The 19,725-nt window shown below is 35.2% G+C and overlaps 1 protein-coding gene across 5 annotated transcripts in view; it reads left to right on the top strand.

Moving 5' to 3' along the window:
- Positions 1-19,725, top strand: part of REV3L (REV3 like, DNA directed polymerase zeta catalytic subunit) — a 177,120-nt gene that overhangs the window by 118,060 nt on the left and 39,335 nt on the right. For all 5 annotated transcript variants that reach the window (XR_005368156.1, XR_005368157.1, XM_038554964.1 and 2 more), the window contains exons 19-21: positions 2,844-2,959; positions 5,843-5,961; positions 12,718-12,836. Coding sequence is in view for 3 of the 5 variants with exons in the window: in XM_038554964.1 (XP_038410892.1) it covers positions 2,844-2,959; positions 5,843-5,961; positions 12,718-12,836 (354 nt within the window). In the remaining 2 variants the exon portion in view is untranslated. The remainder of the gene's footprint in view (positions 1-2,843; positions 2,960-5,842; positions 5,962-12,717; positions 12,837-19,725) is intronic.

The following is a 19,725-nucleotide window of genomic DNA, read 5'->3' as shown; positions in this document are numbered from 1 at the left end:
CATAACTTTTAGAAACTAGATAAAGTAGATTAAATTCACCAGAATTGAAGAACAAGTCACAAAGATTTTGTTACTGTAAGCACACGTTTTCATAGAAGAAATGAAATCCTTGAGATTTTGAACTTGAGACATGATTTATCAGCGTTGGAGTCTCTTAAGACAAAATGGCCTCTAATTCAAAAAACAAATATACAGGGATCCCTGGGTGGCTCAGCGGTTTAGCGCCTGCCTTTGGCCCAGGGCACGATCCTGGAGTCCCGGGATCGAGTCCCGCATCGAGCTCCTCACATGGAGCCTGCTTATTCCTCTGCCTGTGTCTCTGCCTCTCTCTCTTTAGGTCTATAATTAATTAATTAATTAATTAATTAATCTTTTTTAAAAAAACAAATATACATAACAGGATCTGGAAAATATTGAAACAACTACCCAGTTCTTCTAAGGGGATAAAATCTGGGACGTCTGGATGGCTCAGTGGTTGAACGTCTGCCTTTGGCTTAGGTTGTGATCCTGGAGTCCTGGGATCAAGTTCCACATCAGGCTCCCCATAGGGAGCCTGCTTCTCCCTCTCCCTGTATCTTTGCCTCTCTGTGTCTCTCATTAATAAATAAATTTTTAAAATAAGATTTATCAAAGAAGGGCTCTGTAACCGTCTTGCAGCCTCTTCATGTACCTGTGCTTAGAAGAAGTAGGAACTCCAACAATCTTCCAGATTCTTCTCTGAAGATCAAGGCCAACCATGGCCACATTGCAATGCCTAGTCTGAGTTACTCTTGGTACTAAAGCAGTCAGCTGCCTCTGTTCTTTCGTATGTGTATGGGAATCCTTCAAATCTTTTATCCCTGATGATCCATAGAGTCACTTGGTATGATATTTCTGCCTCACTTTCTCAAATTTAGACAGTATATAGTTTTCAGGGAGATGCACTTGTCATTCAGATAACTGCCCTGTAAAGACTTTAACCTTATTGGAAGAATTGATGAAGTTGCTATCCACAAAGTTATGTTAACATATTAGATACTATGTTAGAAGACTAAGCAGGAAGAGTGTGGGAAACCTCTTCTTTTCTTGAGTGCCCTAGGATTTTTCTGAACTAAGTATTAGTGTCCTGTTTAGCCTCTGATCTCTGAGACTATTTACCTCATTGTTGCATATTGCCTTGTTTTCTTTTGCTTCCCCATGATCATGCATTACCCCTACTCTTTGTTCCAGAATTACCAGCCATGTGGCACTTTATGCTAAGAAAGTACTTTTTATAGGTTGGTGAAAAGGTCCATTTGGCTGTTCTATTAAATTAGTCCATCGGTGATCATTAAATTAAGTGGTTTTCCCAGAAATTTCAACCCTATTTGTATAGAGAAAAATATATGGACATTATCTTTTTCTCCTGATAAGTTTGAGGGCCACTCTCTAAGCATGTAGTATAATAGTGGATCACAAGCAGATTACTAGATGTTGAAATTTATATTCTAGAATGTATTTTGATAGGGCCTCTAAGGAATAAAGATAATAAAAAGAATGCTATTGCAGACATTTGAACCGGGTTCTTTTGACATCACCATTTAAACCTTCAGGATTAAAAGTAAGGACACATTTTTGTGGCATTCTGATTTTTGTTAACTAAGTGAAAACTAAAGCCATTCAGCCCCATCATTTTAAGAAAGCAGCTATGAAAGTATGATAAAATATTAGCAAGCTGGTTTTAAAAATAGATCTTCTGCTTATGATCCATTGTTCTACCACAGACTTGCAGAGTAGCCATATATACCTTCCATCAGTAAATTAGTATAATCCTACCCTACAGACTTTGGATGATACTTCAAGTGTTAAATGACACACTTTGGACAGGCTGCATATCCCACAGTTCAGAGTGACTACAACCAGCGATGTAAAACCTAACTTTATAAGTTTTTGTAATCTTTCAGTCTGCTTTTTGGCTTTTATAAATAAGACAACAGAATAATTTGGAGCATTATTGTTGTTTTGCTTTCCAGGTTTTGTTCTCAAATTGTGAATATAATCATTTTCTCTCTTCCTCATACAATTTTTCCATTGATGCAGATCTTCAAGTATATTTTCCCTTGTACTATAACCAAACATATTTCTATGGTGGTCACCATGAAAGTACTAAGAGGAGCCACAAGAAGGCTATTTCTGGGTTGGATGCACATTGTCAGTTCAGTTTTACCAGTGCAACTGTGTGACTGCAATGAGCACATTTTTCATTTTTCTTCTAGTTTCTAATGCTTAACTTCCCCACATTAATCTCACCTCTATTAATATTTCATGATTCCATTAAACTGAGTCACCTCTTAAGTTTAAAGGACAAACTTGTCATTACTGAGGCCTTACTTCATGTGAGGACCAAGTCATTAAAATTGAGAAAAGGAAGACATTTTCATTTTCTCTCTCAGCATTAAAACTGTGTAAGATAGTATAGGTTACAGAGGTAGAGAAGTGACAACAAAACCTGGGGGGGAGGGGGAATCTTTTTCAAAACAGTATCCACACATGCCCTCACACCTCACTCTGCCCCTGCGCACAATATAATCTCAATCATATGCTCACTCTTATACTTGAGTGGTAATGCCTCTCTCCCACCCCAATTTCAATCAGCTTCTTCCCTAAGTCATATCAAATATAGCCTCAGTAAAAACTATAATTGCCTTACAAAAGTAGCTTAAAATCCGGCACTCTAATTGCCCTGTTCCTTCCTGTATCCATTATATCACCCCTTCTCCAACCGAGAAGCCTAATAGATTTTTTATTTTTTGTATTTTTCATCATGAAGAAATAATTAAAGATTCAAGTGTTTGGTCTTCGTTTAACTTTTTCATTCCTTTTAGGTATGATCCTGATATTTTGCTAGGATATGAAATTCAGATGCATTCCTGGGGTTACCTCTTACAAAGGGCTGCTGCCTTAAGTGTTGACTTAGGTCAGATGATCTCTCGGGTGCCAGGTACGAAGCATTGTGAATATTTTATCACTCAATACCAGAGCAAATTACAAAGTAAATAAAGACGATGTTTAAAAAGTACTGTTCTAATTTTTAATATAAATTGTGTAAGTTCTAGATATATCATAACTCCATTATGGACAAATTCAAAAATCAAAAGTAAAAGAAAAAATACCCCCATTTCACTACTATATATGCTGTTAATATACATGTAGGGTTTTTTTTCTTTCAGTCATTTTTCATGTGTGTATATATATATAGGCCTCTTATTATATAACTTTAATAACACATATATCCCATTTTTGTTATGCTTCCTTCATCCTGCATCTTATTAAGTATTTTTCTACATTATGAGGTAGACTTTATAATCATTATGAAACACAAAACGTATAATTTTATTTTGTCTGGTTCTATGTTTTATCCTTCCGGTTATTATAAAGAAGGAGAAGATAGTAGAGGAACACTCTTGATTTTTATTTAGGTATCAGGCTGAAAAGTTGCATGAATTTTGAAGGCTGTTTCCCATAAGTCTGATTCTGTTTGAAGGACAGGAGCAAAAATAACATCATAATTATAAAGCACTTTTCAGAATTATGTTTTTCTTTATAACTACAGAATTTTTAATAACTTTGTTTTAAAGTCACTGATCAAACTATGACCAACAGTGGAATAAAGTAAAATAAAATGCTTCATTTACTGAAATACAGGAGAGAACTTTAATAACCATAAAAAGAAATATATTTGTCACACTTGTACCTAAAATAAAAAATAAATAAAGTCACTGATCTAACTAGGACAAAAGCATTTACTTTGATTATATTGGTGAAAATAGAGAACTCCTGGGAGAGGTTATGACTTCAATACAGTATCTTAAGTGGTAGTAACTTTAAAGGGAAAGGCTGAAGCTGAAGCTAGAAGATTCAAGGACAAGAAGTATTTTGAGCTTTGCAAAAAGCTTGGAACAAAAAGGCGGAAATAATTTTAGTTTTTCATTGCACAAATTTTTCATAGCTTCTGTGTCCCTTGAGTGCTAGGAATAGTGGCATATCTCCATTTTTTCAACACTTTTTTTTTTTTTAAGATTTTATTTATTTGAAAGAGAGCAGAGCTAGAGAGAGCATGAGTTAGGAGGAGCAGTAGAGGTAGGGAGCCTGACTCCAGGCAAGGCTAGATCCCAGGACTGCAGGAACATGACCTGAGCCGAAGGCAGGCACTTCCTTAAGACTGAGCCACCAGGCACCCCTCGGTTTTTTCAACATTTCTTTTGGGGTAGGTTTCTGAATACTCAGGATCATCAGTGTGAGTGTTCAGGTCTACTTATTAATCAGTTTAATTAGCTATAACAGGTAAGGTATATGACTTCAGATCAGAAACGTGAATGACACTTGGGTAGCTCAGTTGGTGGCGTGGCCAACTCTTGATTTTGGCTCAGGTTATGATCTCAGGGTCCCCTTGCTTAGCAGGGTTTCTGTTTGAGGATTCTCCCTCCTTCTCTTCCCCTCCCCACCTCATGTGCACATGTGCTCTCTCTCTATGCTCTAAAATAAATAAATTAGAAAAGAAAAGTGAATGAAAGCTCTTGTCCATTTATTTATTTACTTATCTGTCTGTCTTTAAGTAGGCTCCACTCCCAAGGTGGGGCTTGAACTCCTGACCCTGGAATCAAGAATCACATGCTCTACCAACTGAGCCAATCAGGCACTCCCAACTTCTAGCCTTATAGAACACTACTGAAACCATTTTTATGAGGCAGCATGGTATAATAAAAAGGGAATGGTTAGGCAGTAAAGAGCACAGGTGCTGGAGAAAGATTGCCAGGGTTCAATTCCTGACTGTCCTGCTCACTAGTTATGTGATGTCAAACAAGTTACTTAACCTAGTCACACTTCAGTTTGTTCATCTGTAAAATGAGGATGAAATAGAACTTATCTCATAGAGCAATTGTAAAGTACTTAGAACAGTGCCTAAGAACATAGTAAACATTATATAAATGTTAAATGAAATCAACTTTTAAACATCATCTCTTTAAAGAAAGAGGGATGAGTATATGTAAATGTTCTCCGGAATCAAGTAACCCTGGTTTACAATATTGGTTCTGTTACTGTATGACCTGGGCCAAGATAATAAGATTTCTGAGTAGAATTTACTACAATGCAAAATGAAGATTACACTAACATTATAAAGTGGCTAGGTTAAAATAAAAGAAATAATAAAGTTTTTAGAAGATAGTAGACATTCAATATATGCTAAATATATATATGTGTGTGTATGTGTATATATATGTATATAGACATATATATTATTATAGATCCTCTAACTTTTGTATATACCCAGTGTTATATAAGAGAAACACATTTTAATTTATATTTTAGGTAAAGTCATCTAAGAAACTAGACTCAGAACTCTACTCTTCATCTAGTTATCCATACAAAGGAGAAATTCATTCCAAATATGAACATCATCAACTGATGTCAATAAATTTTTAGAGAGTTGTTTAGGTTAAAAACTCTACTATGTTTTCCAAGAAATGACCAGTATAACAATAAACATATTCATCCTAACACCAAAGAAATGCTGTAGTGTTAGGTGTTCATAAAAATAGCACCAGAAATTACCAAATTTAAAGTGCAAAAGATTTATTATTTAAAAAATGTGTTTATACACATTTTTATTATTTAAAAAGTATATAATTTTCAGAGACATTTCACAAAATTCATAACTTAGAGGGAAAAATTGTTTTAATCAAAATAACGATTATTCTCTAATACAAAATAGATGATTATATTTCATCTTTAATCTTTTAAAATTTTATTCTCATTTTATTTGGCATAATTTGCTTGGAAATTTGGTTTCTTTGAGTAATGCAATCTGTATTCATTTCTGTAGATGACAAAATTGAGAATAGATTTGCACCTGAAAGAGATGACTATGGATCAGAAACAATGAGTGAAATAAATATTGTTGGCCGAATTACACTAAATCTTTGGAGAATCATGAGAAATGAGGTAACGTGCTTCATCTAAAATTTTATTGGAAATAAGAGATTAGGATGGTATAAGTATTTTAGTTATCGTAGAGTTTTAAGTATAGCCTACTATGTAATTTATGCTTCATTGTGAATTATTTTTGTTATACTTACAAAAATAAACACTACATTCTAAAATTCAAAGCCACAGGAGTACTTAATGTTATTGATGTATGTTAATTTTTTTCATTTGTGTCTAATTAGCAGTAGCTAGAAAAGTCTACAACTATCAAAGTTTTATGTTGTATGTGTCAAATGTATAATTTCAGTATTTTTTGTACTTAATGCCAGATGAATTCAGCTTGGTCTTTCTGATTTATTAAATAAGAAAAATTTAGTCTACACATAGAAGGGAACTAAGGACATTTAAAAACTGATTCAGACTAAGAAGGTAAATTGGAAAGACAGTACTTGGAAATAGTTAATAGCAGCTTCTAGTTGAGGCTTTGGGGGTCCAGATAAGGATTTTTGGTAGTATAATTCTCAATAAATTATCTTATTTGCAATCACTCAGAGAAATAATTATTTTACCAAAGATATAAGATCATAGGATCTTACATCATATTTCCATTCTTGAAGTTGCCTAATTTCTTTCATTAAAATGTATAAAAACACCCACTGTAAATTGGTCCATTCTCAGATTTTGGACTTGGGATAATTAGATAAAATGTTTATATTTAAAAGAAAACAGTATTCTTCTCCTATTTGATACAGTATGATCTTTCTTGATCTTTTAGATTTATGTAAAACATTGGACTTTCCAAGCATTCCTCTGCAATTCTTTTGGGCAACAGCACATAGTAATTCTTTCACATAAGGAAATATGTTCTTTATATAAAATTCAGAAGTCCTTATTTTTATTCCTCTTTACACCATGAGTCTAAAGTTATAATACCATTTCATCTAATTTGAAAATGTATCATATATACTGCTTGGTGATAATTTTATTGTTTTCTCCTTAAAATATTATCAGAGCACAGGAATCCCTAGTGACTTCAAAATAGTTCCTAATGACATAGCATAGGAAATGGAAGGTATAGAAACTATGGTGTATTTGGTTTTTACATTCTATTATATATTTCAAACTGCAGTTTCTGAACTGTCTGTGATGAACACATTAATTGATTATGTAAACACAGAATTAAATTATCGAATCTAAATTTCATCCCTGAAGATCCAAAGCCAGCTGTACACTTATCCACTGTTAAAGTCACAAATTGGGGAGTAAATTTTTCAAAGTTTAGAGCTTTCTTTAATCCTTACTGAGAATTCAGGGTCAAAGCCTTTCTCTAATTCTAGGTTTAATATACAGAATATCTGATCTTTATTTGTAAATATGGAAACAACTGTGAGAAAGTCATGAGTTGGATAACTTACCACACCTCCCCCCTACCTAGATGGGCCAAATTGAATAGTCACTTTTTTTTTTCCCTAACCCAAAGTATTCCTGGAAATTTCTGGGAAATCCTGAATGAAGTTGTGGGAAGTACTGTCTTATATCTCAAGTTGTTTTGTAACTTTAAGGTTTATGACTTTGGAAAGAAACTGGCTCTGAGAATTTCGTATTAGAGATCCTCAAACTCTCTGGTAGCAGCATGAAAGAGGACAAGACTGGTAAGGAAACCAGTGAGTGAGATTATTGGGGTAGCACAAATGAAAGTTGGCAGTTGTATAAGGATTCAAAAAACAATTTAGAAGATAAATCCACAAGAATTAGATGTACAAAAAGATGAAGAGGAGAAAGTGTCAAGAATAACTTTTAGGGTTCTGGCATAGATACAAGATCACAGGTGGAAAAATCTAGAGCATGAAATATCAATCATATAACCAGGTATAAATAGGAAAGTCCCAAATATGAGGTAAAGGTCTAAATCAGAGATAGAGCCTTGGAAGTCACATGAAAGTGGATGAATTCGTCAATGAGCTAATGGAGAGAGTAATCAGGATTTTGCCAAAAGTCATTTTTGTGGACAAAAATGTTTCAAGGAGCAGACAGAGGAATCAGATCCTAAGAATCAGTCATAAGATGAAGAACCAGAAGAGAACACTCCCAACAGAGCCTCTAGGAAAGTCAGATGTTTCCACACAAGCATGTAAACCTCCCATTATCTCAGTTTGGCTACATCAGAATCTGTTTCTAATGTTCCCTATTACAATTTTAGTCTGTCAATAAGCATGTCAGGTGTTTTTAAATTTATTTAAATTTAACAAATAATAAACACTCTCTCCACAGTGTTGTAGGCAATGAAGCTTATGTAGAAGTAGAATAATGTACTCATGCCCATTCATATATTGTTTTATCATCTATAAGGCACTTTTACAGACTTGTCACTTTTTTAAGATTTATTTATTCATGAGAGAGACAGACAGGCAGAGACATAGGCAGAGGGAGAAGCAGGCTCCCTGTGGGGAGCCCCATGTGAGACTCTATCCCAGAACCAAAGGGGTCACACCCTGAACCAAAGGCAGATGCTCAAACACTGAGCCACCCCCGTGCCCCCAGACTTGTCATTTAAGTTTTGATACAAACTTGCAGCGTATAAATAAAACCACAAAGTAGTGAGGTACTATTCCAAATAGAGAAAACTGAAGGGGGACGCCTTCTCAGAGATTTAGTGACTTTTATTAAAAGCCTCATTAGCTAGTAAGGGATCAAGACTCAGACTCATTGTAGGCATGCTGTCTGTCTTCAGAGAGCTTAGTGTATATTTTATTATAAGTATATATAAAATAAATATATAAATACATGATATATTCTTGACAGTCTTCCAGTGTCCTAGAAATTTCTTATCTTCATATGGGTGGTGGTTATATGGTTGTACATATACATAAAAATTCATAAGTTCACCTTAAATTTTTGTACATTTTTTTAAAAATATTTTATTTATTCATGATAGTCACAGAGAGAGAAAGAGAGAGGCAGAGACACAGGCAGAGGGAGAAGCAGGCTCCATGCAGGGAGCCCGACGTGGGATTCGGTCCTGGGTCTCCAGGATCGTGCCCTGGGCCAAAAGGCAGGCGCTAAACCACTGCACCGCCCAGGGATCCCCATTTTTTTATGTAAAGTATGTGTCAATCAAAAATTTTTAATTGAAGACTCAGGTAATGAGGACAACTGAGGGAATAAAGTGGTGAAGGATATAGGGCACAGATAGTTAAAATCTCCTTCCATTTTTTAAAATTTCATCTTTATTTTCTCTGTTCTGCTGCACTAATTCTGACCACCTCTCCCAGTTCTGAGTATAAATTTATTACTGAAGTGATTAACTGTTGTGTTTTGCACATTGACTACAGCTGTGAATGGAAAGTGTAACCATACCTCTGTCAGACCATTCCTTTATCAATAAATAAATGTACAAGCATTGTAACACTTTATATCAATTCTGGCTCTGATCTACATAGTACATTTATCTATTGTTTAACTTAAATTTGGGGGGGCACTTGACGGGATGAGCACACTGGGTGTTATTCTGTATGTTGGTAAATTGAACACCAATAAAAAATAAATTTATTTTTTTAAAAAATTGTAACTATGAAAAAAAAACACGTTTTAACAGCCAAAAAAATAATAATAATAAAGAAGCACAGTTACCAAAGTATTAAAATTTTATAATACAAAAAAAAAATTCCCTTGAAAACAAGCAACAAACTCCTACTTCATATTTCTGGATTCATATTTCAATTTCTAAAGTAAATCACTCCCTAAAAATTGAAACGTTCTAAAGGTAGATCATGTTAATTTTAGAGTTCATGTTTCCTTCCTTTAGTTTTACTCACAGCTGAAATTATATTTATGCTCCTGTGACACCAAGAGGACTTAGAGTGGATATCATAAGGTTATACTATGTTTAGTCTTAGTCCAATTTGTGAAATTGTTCTGTTTGAAATAAAATCAACCCAGACTATAGATCTGCCATCTGTCTCAGATATTGGGGACCAGTTTCTTAAGATTTTATTGTTTGATTTGAGTCACAAAAATCCCCTAGTTAATCTTTATGGGTGAACTTACGTGGCAAGCTTCACAATTTTCCCTAATGAGAGAGCTACAGACAATAAGGTGACCTTTTCTGTAGAGATTTTTTTTTTTGATTGCTTGTGTTTTTTTGTTGTTGTTATTTTTTGTTTTTGATTGCTTGTGTTAATGAGGATGTATACTCCAGCAAAAGTTTAGCTTTGATCTAAAGTGCTGTACTCTGTGTTAGGTAGTCATGTAACTACCAAAGATCAGGTATTTGGCTCCATTTTCTATAACACTAAACGGAAATTAAAAACAAAACAAAAAACCAACCAAATAAAAATATTCATTAGCAGGTAGAAGAGTCACTCAAATATAAGGAATGGATAATAAAACAAGTTATTCACTTATGTTTGAGGAAGTACTCCAGACCAGTAGTGATTGTTGGGAAAAAATGATGATTTACTTCTGAGAAAATGGGTTAGTACCTGCTTTATACTGGTGACTCTAGAATAGGTTTGTTCCAAAGTTTAAAACTCTGAGTGTATGCATGTCGTGTGCTTGCTAGTATACTAATTGCAGTGCTGTCGTTTTGGAGATTGATAGAAATTGTAGATAAAGTAAGACCAGTTTGGGTCACTGCATTGAAATGAGCCTTTAAAATTCAATCCTTGTTTTATACCTGCTGGATTGTAGAAATGGAAAAGAAAAGATCTTAAAATTACAATGTACAAATGTGAACTGCTTTTAAATTATTCCTCAGAATCCCAAGCTGACCTAAAAATGAGGACTGCAGATTCCTCAGTTTCCATTTTGCATAGACACGCCTGCCATTGTCTAGATTGCTTATGTCTTGTAGTTATTTCTGAGACAGCATCTAGGTAGAGGTATATTTTATGAATTTAGACCCATTTTTAGTATTCTTTTTCCATTAAATACTTTTTCCTACATATATTTTTTTTAAGATTTGTTTATTTGAGAGACAGCATGCACATGTACACTCTATAACAAGTGGGGGGGGGGGGCGCGGAGCGGGGGAGAGAGAGAGGATCTTCAAGCAGACTCCCTGCTGAGTATGGAGCCCAAGGCAGTGCTCCTTCTCACAACCCGTGAAGTCACTACCTTATCTGAAACTGCACCAGCCAGGTGCCCCTTTTTCCTACATATTTTGAGGAAGGAGAAAACATTTCTGCTATTTACTTTTAGTCTTTTGCCTCTGGAATGAAATTAATGTCATAATATTAATGTCCATAATAATGTCCATAATATTAATGTCCATAATGTCAACGTATTGGGTCCTAGTACCAGTGTAATTCTTGAAAGCAGGGTGAGTGCCTGCCCTTAACTAGATAACTCATTTTTGAATCTGTGGAATTCTGTTAATCATTATGCCATTACCAACCAAAAAGTAAGTATGGAAAGAACAGAAAATTAACTTACTTAAAAGTGTTTTGTTTTTTTCCCATGGCAATCCACATTTATTTAACTACTGATATACTAAGTTATACAAAATTGCACCATTTTTTTAAAAAAAAGATTTTATTTATTTATTCATGAGAGACAGAGAGAGGCAGAGACATAGGCAGAGGGAGAAGCAGGCTCCTCGCAGGGAGCCTGATGTGGAACTCGATCCCAGACCTGGGATCATGCCCTGAGTGGAAGGCAGATGTTTAACCACTGAGCCACCCAGGCGTCCTGAAATTGCACCACTTTAAGGCTTTTACTTTACATTTGGCCACCTCAAAGTAGTTGTAACATTAGGTTGGTCTGTTTAAATACTGTGGCTCCCTGTTGGATTGACACACAATCTTACACCCAAACGGTTAATGTATACAAAACAACTAGGCATTGTTGAATAAAACAGCGATAGTTAATGCAATTTAGGCCTGTGACCAATTATATATGATTAAAATTACTTCCTACATTCACATCCATTATACTTTTCCACCATTTAACATTTCAGCCAAAATGGTTGTACATGTGAAACAGTAATAGGCAAAAATACTAAACCTGAATATTTGATATTGCAAATACATTTATGCATGAGCAAGCAAGGGGTTCACAGTGAGACTATAGCTGCAGAACCCTGAAAATGACTTACAAAAATTGTTAAATCATTAAAAAGTTGTTTGAAAATATATACTTATTGTAGGACCCCCACTATAACACAACTATAAACATTGTTCAAAAAATTGTTCAAAAACAAAAAAGGGAACCTATAATAAAAAATTTGAAAAGTCTGGGCTTTCCTTCCCAACAGATATTAAAGGAGGTGTCTTTAAGACATACTAAAAGGATTGTAATACTCTAAAAATGCTTCTGTCGGGGGTGCCTGGCTGGCTCAGTCAGAAGAATATGTGACTTTTGATCTCAGGGTCATGAGTTCAAGCCCCACGTTGGATATAGAGATTACTATAAAGAAAAAAAAATAACTTATAAAAAGTTTTTTTAAATGCTTCTGTCAGTGTTTGTATTGGCATAGAGTATAAAAAGAAATGATAAAAACCGATCTCTCGAGCATGTCATGACAAAGGTGAACTCATCAGGTCTGATTGTTTTCTAATTAAATATTATAAGTATTTCTGTCTAGAAGGTTGTATATACATAGTTTTAAATTATTTCTGATTCAGTTGTAACATCATTTTTATGGATAGCTTTCATGTCTGCTGTGAAAAGTTTGAAGTAATATTTTGGATCTTTTAGAACCATATTTGCACATAAATGCAAGCATTATTAAAGTCTTGGTTTTGTTTGTTTTGTTTTTGTTTTTGTTTTTTTTAGGTGGCTTTAACTAACTACACCTTTGAAAATGTGAGCTTTCATGTTCTTCATCAGCGTTTTCCCCTCTTTACCTTTCGAGTCTTATCAGATTGGTTTGATAACAAGACAGATCTGTACAGGTAATGTTTTATAACCCTGAAGAGGATAATAGCTCTTTGTTAAAATCAATATTATTATTAGAGTATAATTTACATAGAAAGAAGTGGACACATTTAAATTGTATTGTCATGACTTTAAAAAATGTATACATTTTGTAACCACTACCCCAATCTAAGATAGTGATCATTTCAAACACCCATTGTAAGCTTTGCAGTCAACCTACCTATCCCTTAACCACCCAGGTAAGTACTAATTGAATTTCTATTACTATAGATCAGTTTTGCCCACTCTAGAATTATTTACAATCTACACCTTTTTGTCTGGCTTCTTTCAAGAAGGCATAATATTTTTTTGAGATTCAGCCATGTTGTTGCATAGACCAGTAAATTGTTCGTTTTTATTACTCAGTAACAGTTGTATGAATATACCACAATATATTTATCCAGTCACCTACTGATGGACAGTTGGGTTGTTCCTCATTTGAGGTTGTTATGAATAAAACCAAATGCAAGTCTTTTTGTGAACATACATTTTCATTTCTCTGGAAGTGGAATTGCAGGGTCACATGGATAGTATGTTTAATATTTTAAGAAACTGCTAAATTGTTTTCTTTGGCAATTCTTCTGTAAGTCTGCTGACAACAAATTTTCTCAGCCTTTAATCATCTTAAAATGTCGTTATCACACCCTTATATTTGAAAGATATATATTTTAAAGATATTTCAGTGTCTAATTCTGGGGTTGAGATTTTTTTTCTTCTTCTTCTACTACCATTTTAAAGATTTCACTTCCTTTTCTTCTGGCTTTCGTTTCTGATGAGAAATCAACCGTCATTCTCATTTTTCCAATATATTCAGTGCATTTTTTCAAAGTCCAGCTTCATGAACAGTTGACTGCTTTTCCTCTTTGTAAGGCTTATAATGAAGGCAGGGGGATTACTCAGCTCTCCTGGTCCATAGTCTTTAGAGGTTTATGTCCTCCTCAGGCTCAGGGATGAGGCTTTCTCAACAGTCCTGTACTTCCCACAGTGCATTAGACCTCTGCTCTGTACTATTGGCAGGTCTTGGTCCCAAGCAGGTTTCCTGACTACCCCAAGGGAAGATGGTTCTTTGCTTCTATTCCTGCCTTAGCAGTGCTGTTTCTTTGCCTGGAATCTATGATAGAAAGATTTCCTGCCTCTTTTTCAGTAGTAGACAGCTGTTGCTTGTACTTAGTACAAAGCCCACAGTTGGAACGGGAGGTTGCCTGTCCCTCCTTCAGGTGCAGCTTTAGCTTCTACTCCTTTCCCAGAAGCACACATCTTTTGCATTGTTGTTTCCCCAGAGATAGTGGATTTCTGCTTAAATCCTGAGTATTAGAGTTTCCTTCCAGTTCCACAGCAGCTCAAGCCTTTGCTTCATATGAGAGAAAAAGTCAGAGGAAGATCCAGGATTTCATTCTTTTGTGCCCTGCCCTCCCACCCAGTCTTGGGGGTGGGGAGGGCATGGGAAAAAACACTCCCAGTATCTGGATTTCCCAGCAATTATAAACTGCCATGCTGGGCTATTCATGACCTTTAAGAATTTATTAACATTTTTTAAAAAAGAAAAAAAGAATTTATTAACATTTTAATTGTTTCACTCCTAAGTGCTTTTATGGCAGCTACCTCTGCTGCCAGTACTCTGCCAAAGAAGAAATAAATTATATCTCCTATCTATCTTTAGATGTATTTGTCACCCTGTAAAATTAAGTTTACCTGATTCTCTTGTAACCTCAACTTTCTGATGGCCTCAAGGAAACGATTTTAGGGATGCCTGGGTGGCTCAGCGGTTGAGCATCTGCCTTTGGATCAGGTCATGATCCCGGGATCCTGGGATCAAGTCCCACATCGGGCTCCCCACAGGGAGCTTGCTTCTCCCTCTGCCTATGTCTCTGCCTCTCTCTGTGTGTCTCTCATGAATAAATAAGTAAAATCTTTAAAAAGGAAAACATGATTCTGTAGATTATGCAGCTATTTGTTAAACTGGAGTGTTGTCATTTTGCAGCTTTTTTTAATCTGAAACAGAATTCTGTGATCCCCCCCCCCCCCCGGCTGGTTTCAAGGTTTTTCCCTTTGCCTTGGTTTTCAGTAATTTTACTATGATATTCCTAGATGTGGATTTTTAAGAATTTGTTTAGCTTTCTTGGTGTTTGCTGTGCCTCTTAGATCTTTAAATTGATATTTTTCATCAAATTTAGGAAATTTTTGGCTATTTCTTTAAATTTTTTTTTTTGCCCCCCACTTTTTTCTTTCGAAGACTCCAAATTACATGTGTACTAAACTATATTACAGTGTCATACAAATCTCTGAGGCTCTGTACATTTTTCCTCAGTCTTTTACTGGACTTCCTTCTGTCATCACTAGTCTCCTGTTAAGGCCAACTGATACATATTGTATTTCAGTTATTGCATTTTTACCTCCTAAATTCTCATTTGATTCTTTTTATAGTTTCTATATTTTGTTGTTCTGTCTATTCACTCATTAAGACTATATTTTTCTTTTAATATTTTGAATATTTTTTCTTTAGATTCCTGAACATATCTATAATAGTTAATCCAACATCTGGCTATCTCTGTGTTAATTGTTGTTTAACTGCTTTTTTTTCTTAACTAGGTCATATGTTTTGTTTGTTTCTTTGCATGATTATGTAATGGATATTGTTGATGTTCTTTTGTGCAAATTCTGGATTTTATCTTCCTGTGAAGCATGTTTATTTTTGCTCAAATTGGCAATTTAGTTATTGGCTGATCACCTTGAACTTACACAAACTTGGTTTTTATACCTTTTTTAAGATGATTATCTGGAAAGCCAAGGTGTTTTCTAAGTCCCTCAAACTTGGCAGGACTCAATCTCCAAACTATTGCATATTGCTATATATAGCATATAAATATGTATAGCATATAAATAAATATAGCATATTATAAATAGAATATTGCATATTGCTAGTGCTTGGTTTTAGGTTTGTCTATAGTAGGCCTGACTCTACAGCAAAGGCCTCCTAAGCTGGATGCCCAACTTGTTAACAAAGAGGTAATGAGGTCTGTCCTCTCTGGCATTACTAGGCCTTCAACCCCAGCACCGTCTAAATAGTTCTATTCCAAATCCAAGTTCATAGCAGCTGCTCTTTAGAAGCCTCATCTTCCTCATTTTCAGCACAGCCCTGGGCCAGTCACTCACAAGAAATCCCCACCAGTGTTCCTAACTGCTAACCTCTGCTGCTTGCACCAATAACTCTGCCCCACAGATTCTAGCTACGAACTGCCTGCACTCTGATCTTTGCCTCCTAAGCTTAGCAAGATGGCCATGCTCTACTTAGATTCTAGCATGCTGCAGTATATTTAGGAAATTGCCTCTGCATGGGCTGGGCTTCACTTCACAGGTTTTTTTTTCCCTCAAGGAGCACGGCCTTACATTGCCTATTGTTTGTTGCCCAGAAACAATTACCTACTGTTTTATCAAAGTAGGAAAGCTAGTCCAGTACCATTTATTACATCATAGAAGTGAAAGTTCTCACCTCTACTTTTATTTAAGTTGAAGGTAAAATGATAGTAATAAGCTTAGATAATAGCTATATAAAGAATAAAACCTTGAAATTAATGTGTCTGATGTTTGAAATGAATGAAACTCTGCTTACTGAATAATAAGGTCACATGACAGTGAGGATGGAAATAGAGCCTTAAAAACAACTTGATATATTTAGGGGCACTGCTTTCTGAGCCTGTCTTTTGAGGAATCTCAAGGAAGTAAAGTGAAGTCACAGAAAGCACTAAGCTTAAGATCAAAGCCTTATAGAATAGAAGTTTAGGAGAAGTAATCTATCAATAAATAAAATGAAACTTTTATTTTATTGAGAGAGCATGCATTAGTGGGAGAAGGAGTAAAGAGAGAGGAGAGAATCTCCAGCAGATTCACCACTGAGCATGGAGCCCATTGCAGTGCTCGATCTCACAACGCTGAGATCATATGACCTGAGCCGAAACCAGGAGTCAGATGCTCAACTGATTGAGCCATCCAGGCACCCCAAAATGAATATTTTAATATTAATACTAAACTGAACATTGAAAACTACATTTGGTGGTTCATTTATAAGCCCTGGGATGTTTAAATGTATATTTTGCTACCCTAATTAGGCATTATCTGGGGTAAATAATTGCTTTTGCCAAGTGAACTAGAGAACTGACCTAACATAATACATAAAGGACTTGCACTAGACATTGGACCATTTATGTTAGTTAGCTAGTGTTACATGGAGAGACCATACATTCTTTCTTTGGAGATACTTTGGAAGATCACACAATTTTATTTTTAAATTTAAGTGAATTTTTACAAAGTAAGTCATACTTTGTAATTGGCATTTGCTTTGTACAGTGTTTTAAGTAAGAAGACACATTTTTTAATAAATTGCCTCAGGAATTAAAGTAACTTGCCAATCAAGAATTTCTTATATTTAATGTGTTTGTAAGGCATGAAGTAGCCTCGTTATCATCATTTTGTTTTTGGAAGTTCAGATTTGGTCTCCTGAAAGCCCTTAATTCTTATAAATGAGTTATGTTCTCAAAGTTGTGTTGTTAGAATGTATTTTTTCATAAAATGTTAGGTTTCTTGTTTAGATTCTTCAATCAGCTTTAAAAAAACTTCCTAGTCCCTAATATTAATGATCAAGGGAACTCATAGTAGCATTCTGATTTCATCTGCTTTCCAAGCAATAGTTTTTTAATACTATTCCAGTTTCTGAGGTAAGAACTATGTGTTGATAGTAGAAGGTGATGTAGCTTCTACTAAAAAAGAAAAAAAAAATTTTTTTCTTCATTTCCTGGATGTAGCACCAATCCAAGGAATAAACTTCAAAATAAATGAGTTTTTACTTGGAATTCTTAAGTCTCCTTTTTTGTAACCTTCTTTTTAGATGTGCTATCAGGAGTAGCTTATGCTTTGTATTTCTCTTTCTCTTCCCCAAATAAAAACTTGTATTTGCTTATTATACTTGAGTTTCATAGTGTTAGGAGGATGGCATAATTCTTTAACAACAAAATTATCTAACTGAATTTTACTTTGTCACATTTTTTTTCCATTCTCTTTTTATACCATGTGGTGAGCCAAATAGGACCAGAAAGTAGGAACAAAGGTGATCTGATTTTTATTTATTTTTTAAAGATTTATTTATTTATTTATTTTAGAGAGAGCAAGCAAACAGGAAGGAGAGATAGAAAGAGAGTTCCAAGCAGACTCCAAGCTAAGCACAGAACCTGACACGGGGCTTGATCTCATGACCCTGAGATCGTGACCTGAGCTGAAACCAAGAGTAGGTCGCTTAACCAACTGAGCCACCCAGGCACCCCATGAAGGTGATCTTATTTTAAAAGATTTTTTTTTTTAATGTAAAAAGTCCGCTTTTTAAATACTTTAAAAATGTTAAGAAAGATATGGAGTAACATCAGCAAGATGGTACAGTAGGAAGCCCTAGATCCTCCTTTTTTTTTATAAACAATGATTCAGCAACAATTCGCAGATTCCCTTTGTGAGAAACCCAGAAACTAATTGAAAGATCCTGCACCCTGGATGATAAATACAGAACCAGACTCACCAAAGCTGGTAGGAAGATTTAGGACACCCTCTTGCCAGAGTCCCTGCCTCTGGCCCAGAGCCATATGATCAGGAAAAGGCCCCTAGCTCTCTGTTTTTCCCAGAGGAGGAGAGGGGGTGATTTGCATGTCTGGCACCCCAACTTTTCCAAAGGAGTTCTCACAAGTCTAGCCCAGTCTAGCTGGCAGAGCCAAATGGAGACAGTGGCATGGGCTGGTAGATGCCATACATCCTCCTCAGCACAAAATGAGTGAATGAAAAATCCCACCTCTCAGCTTACCTCTGGAAAGAGAAATCCATGCATCCAGTACCCCAACTCCACAGCTATACAAAAACTGCCATCTGTCTTTCTAGTCTTGGAGCTCTGACAGGTTCAACACAGTCTAAGTGCCTAGAGGAGAACAAAGACTGTGGTTTGGACTGGCAGACACCATAACTCTGCCTTCTGCTCAACACAGAGTGGGTGAACAGAAACCACAGCTGCCTGCTTCTTCCTCGGAAAGGAAAGAGTTGGTAAAGGCTCCCAGAATCTCTAACTAAAATGATTGGTGGAAGTCTTCTGTATAAGGCTAGTCCATGAAGACTGGGAGACATGCCTACTTCGTCTAATGTAGGGCACCAACATAGAAAAGTCAAAGAAAATGAAGAACCAGGCAAAGATTCTCCAAACAAAAGAAAAAGTTAAATCTCTAGAAACTGACCATAATGAAACAGTTATATGATTTACCTGACCAAGAATTCAAAATAACAGTCATAAAGATGCTCATTAAGGTCAAGAGAGCAGTACATGAGCAAAATAAGAATTTTATCAGAGATAGAAAATATTAAAAAGTACTAAACAAATCATGGAGCTGAAGAACACAATAACTGAACTGAAAAATTTATTAGAGTAGTTCAGCAGTAGGCCAGATTAAGCAGAAGAAGGAATTAGGGAACTCCCAAAACAGGTCATTGACCATCCATGTGGTCTATAGAAAGGATGTCATTAGATCCATTTTGTTTTATTTTAAAGGGACTGACTAAATCGACACATAACATTACCTCAGATTCACATTGACAAATCTATATTATTGAAGAATTACCTTAATAATCTAAAACAAAAATACATTAAAATGTGATATAATTCTTTTGCCTATCAAACTAGTAATAACTTAATAACTTAAAAATTATTGAGTTGACAAAGATGAAAAGCAAACAAGCACTTTATCATGACTAGCTTGAATGTCAATTTTTTCTTATTTAAATTCAGTTAGCCAACATAAAGTACATATTTAGTTTCAGATGTAGTGTTCAATGGTAACATGTTCT

This window comes from Canis lupus, chromosome 12, assembly GCF_011100685.1.
Source record: "Canis lupus familiaris isolate Mischka breed German Shepherd chromosome 12, alternate assembly UU_Cfam_GSD_1.0, whole genome shotgun sequence".
Classification (NCBI taxonomy): Eukaryota; Metazoa; Chordata; class Mammalia; order Carnivora; family Canidae; genus Canis; species Canis lupus.
Note: the sequence above shows the minus strand (reverse complement) of the source record. Positions and strands in the feature narration are given on the sequence as shown.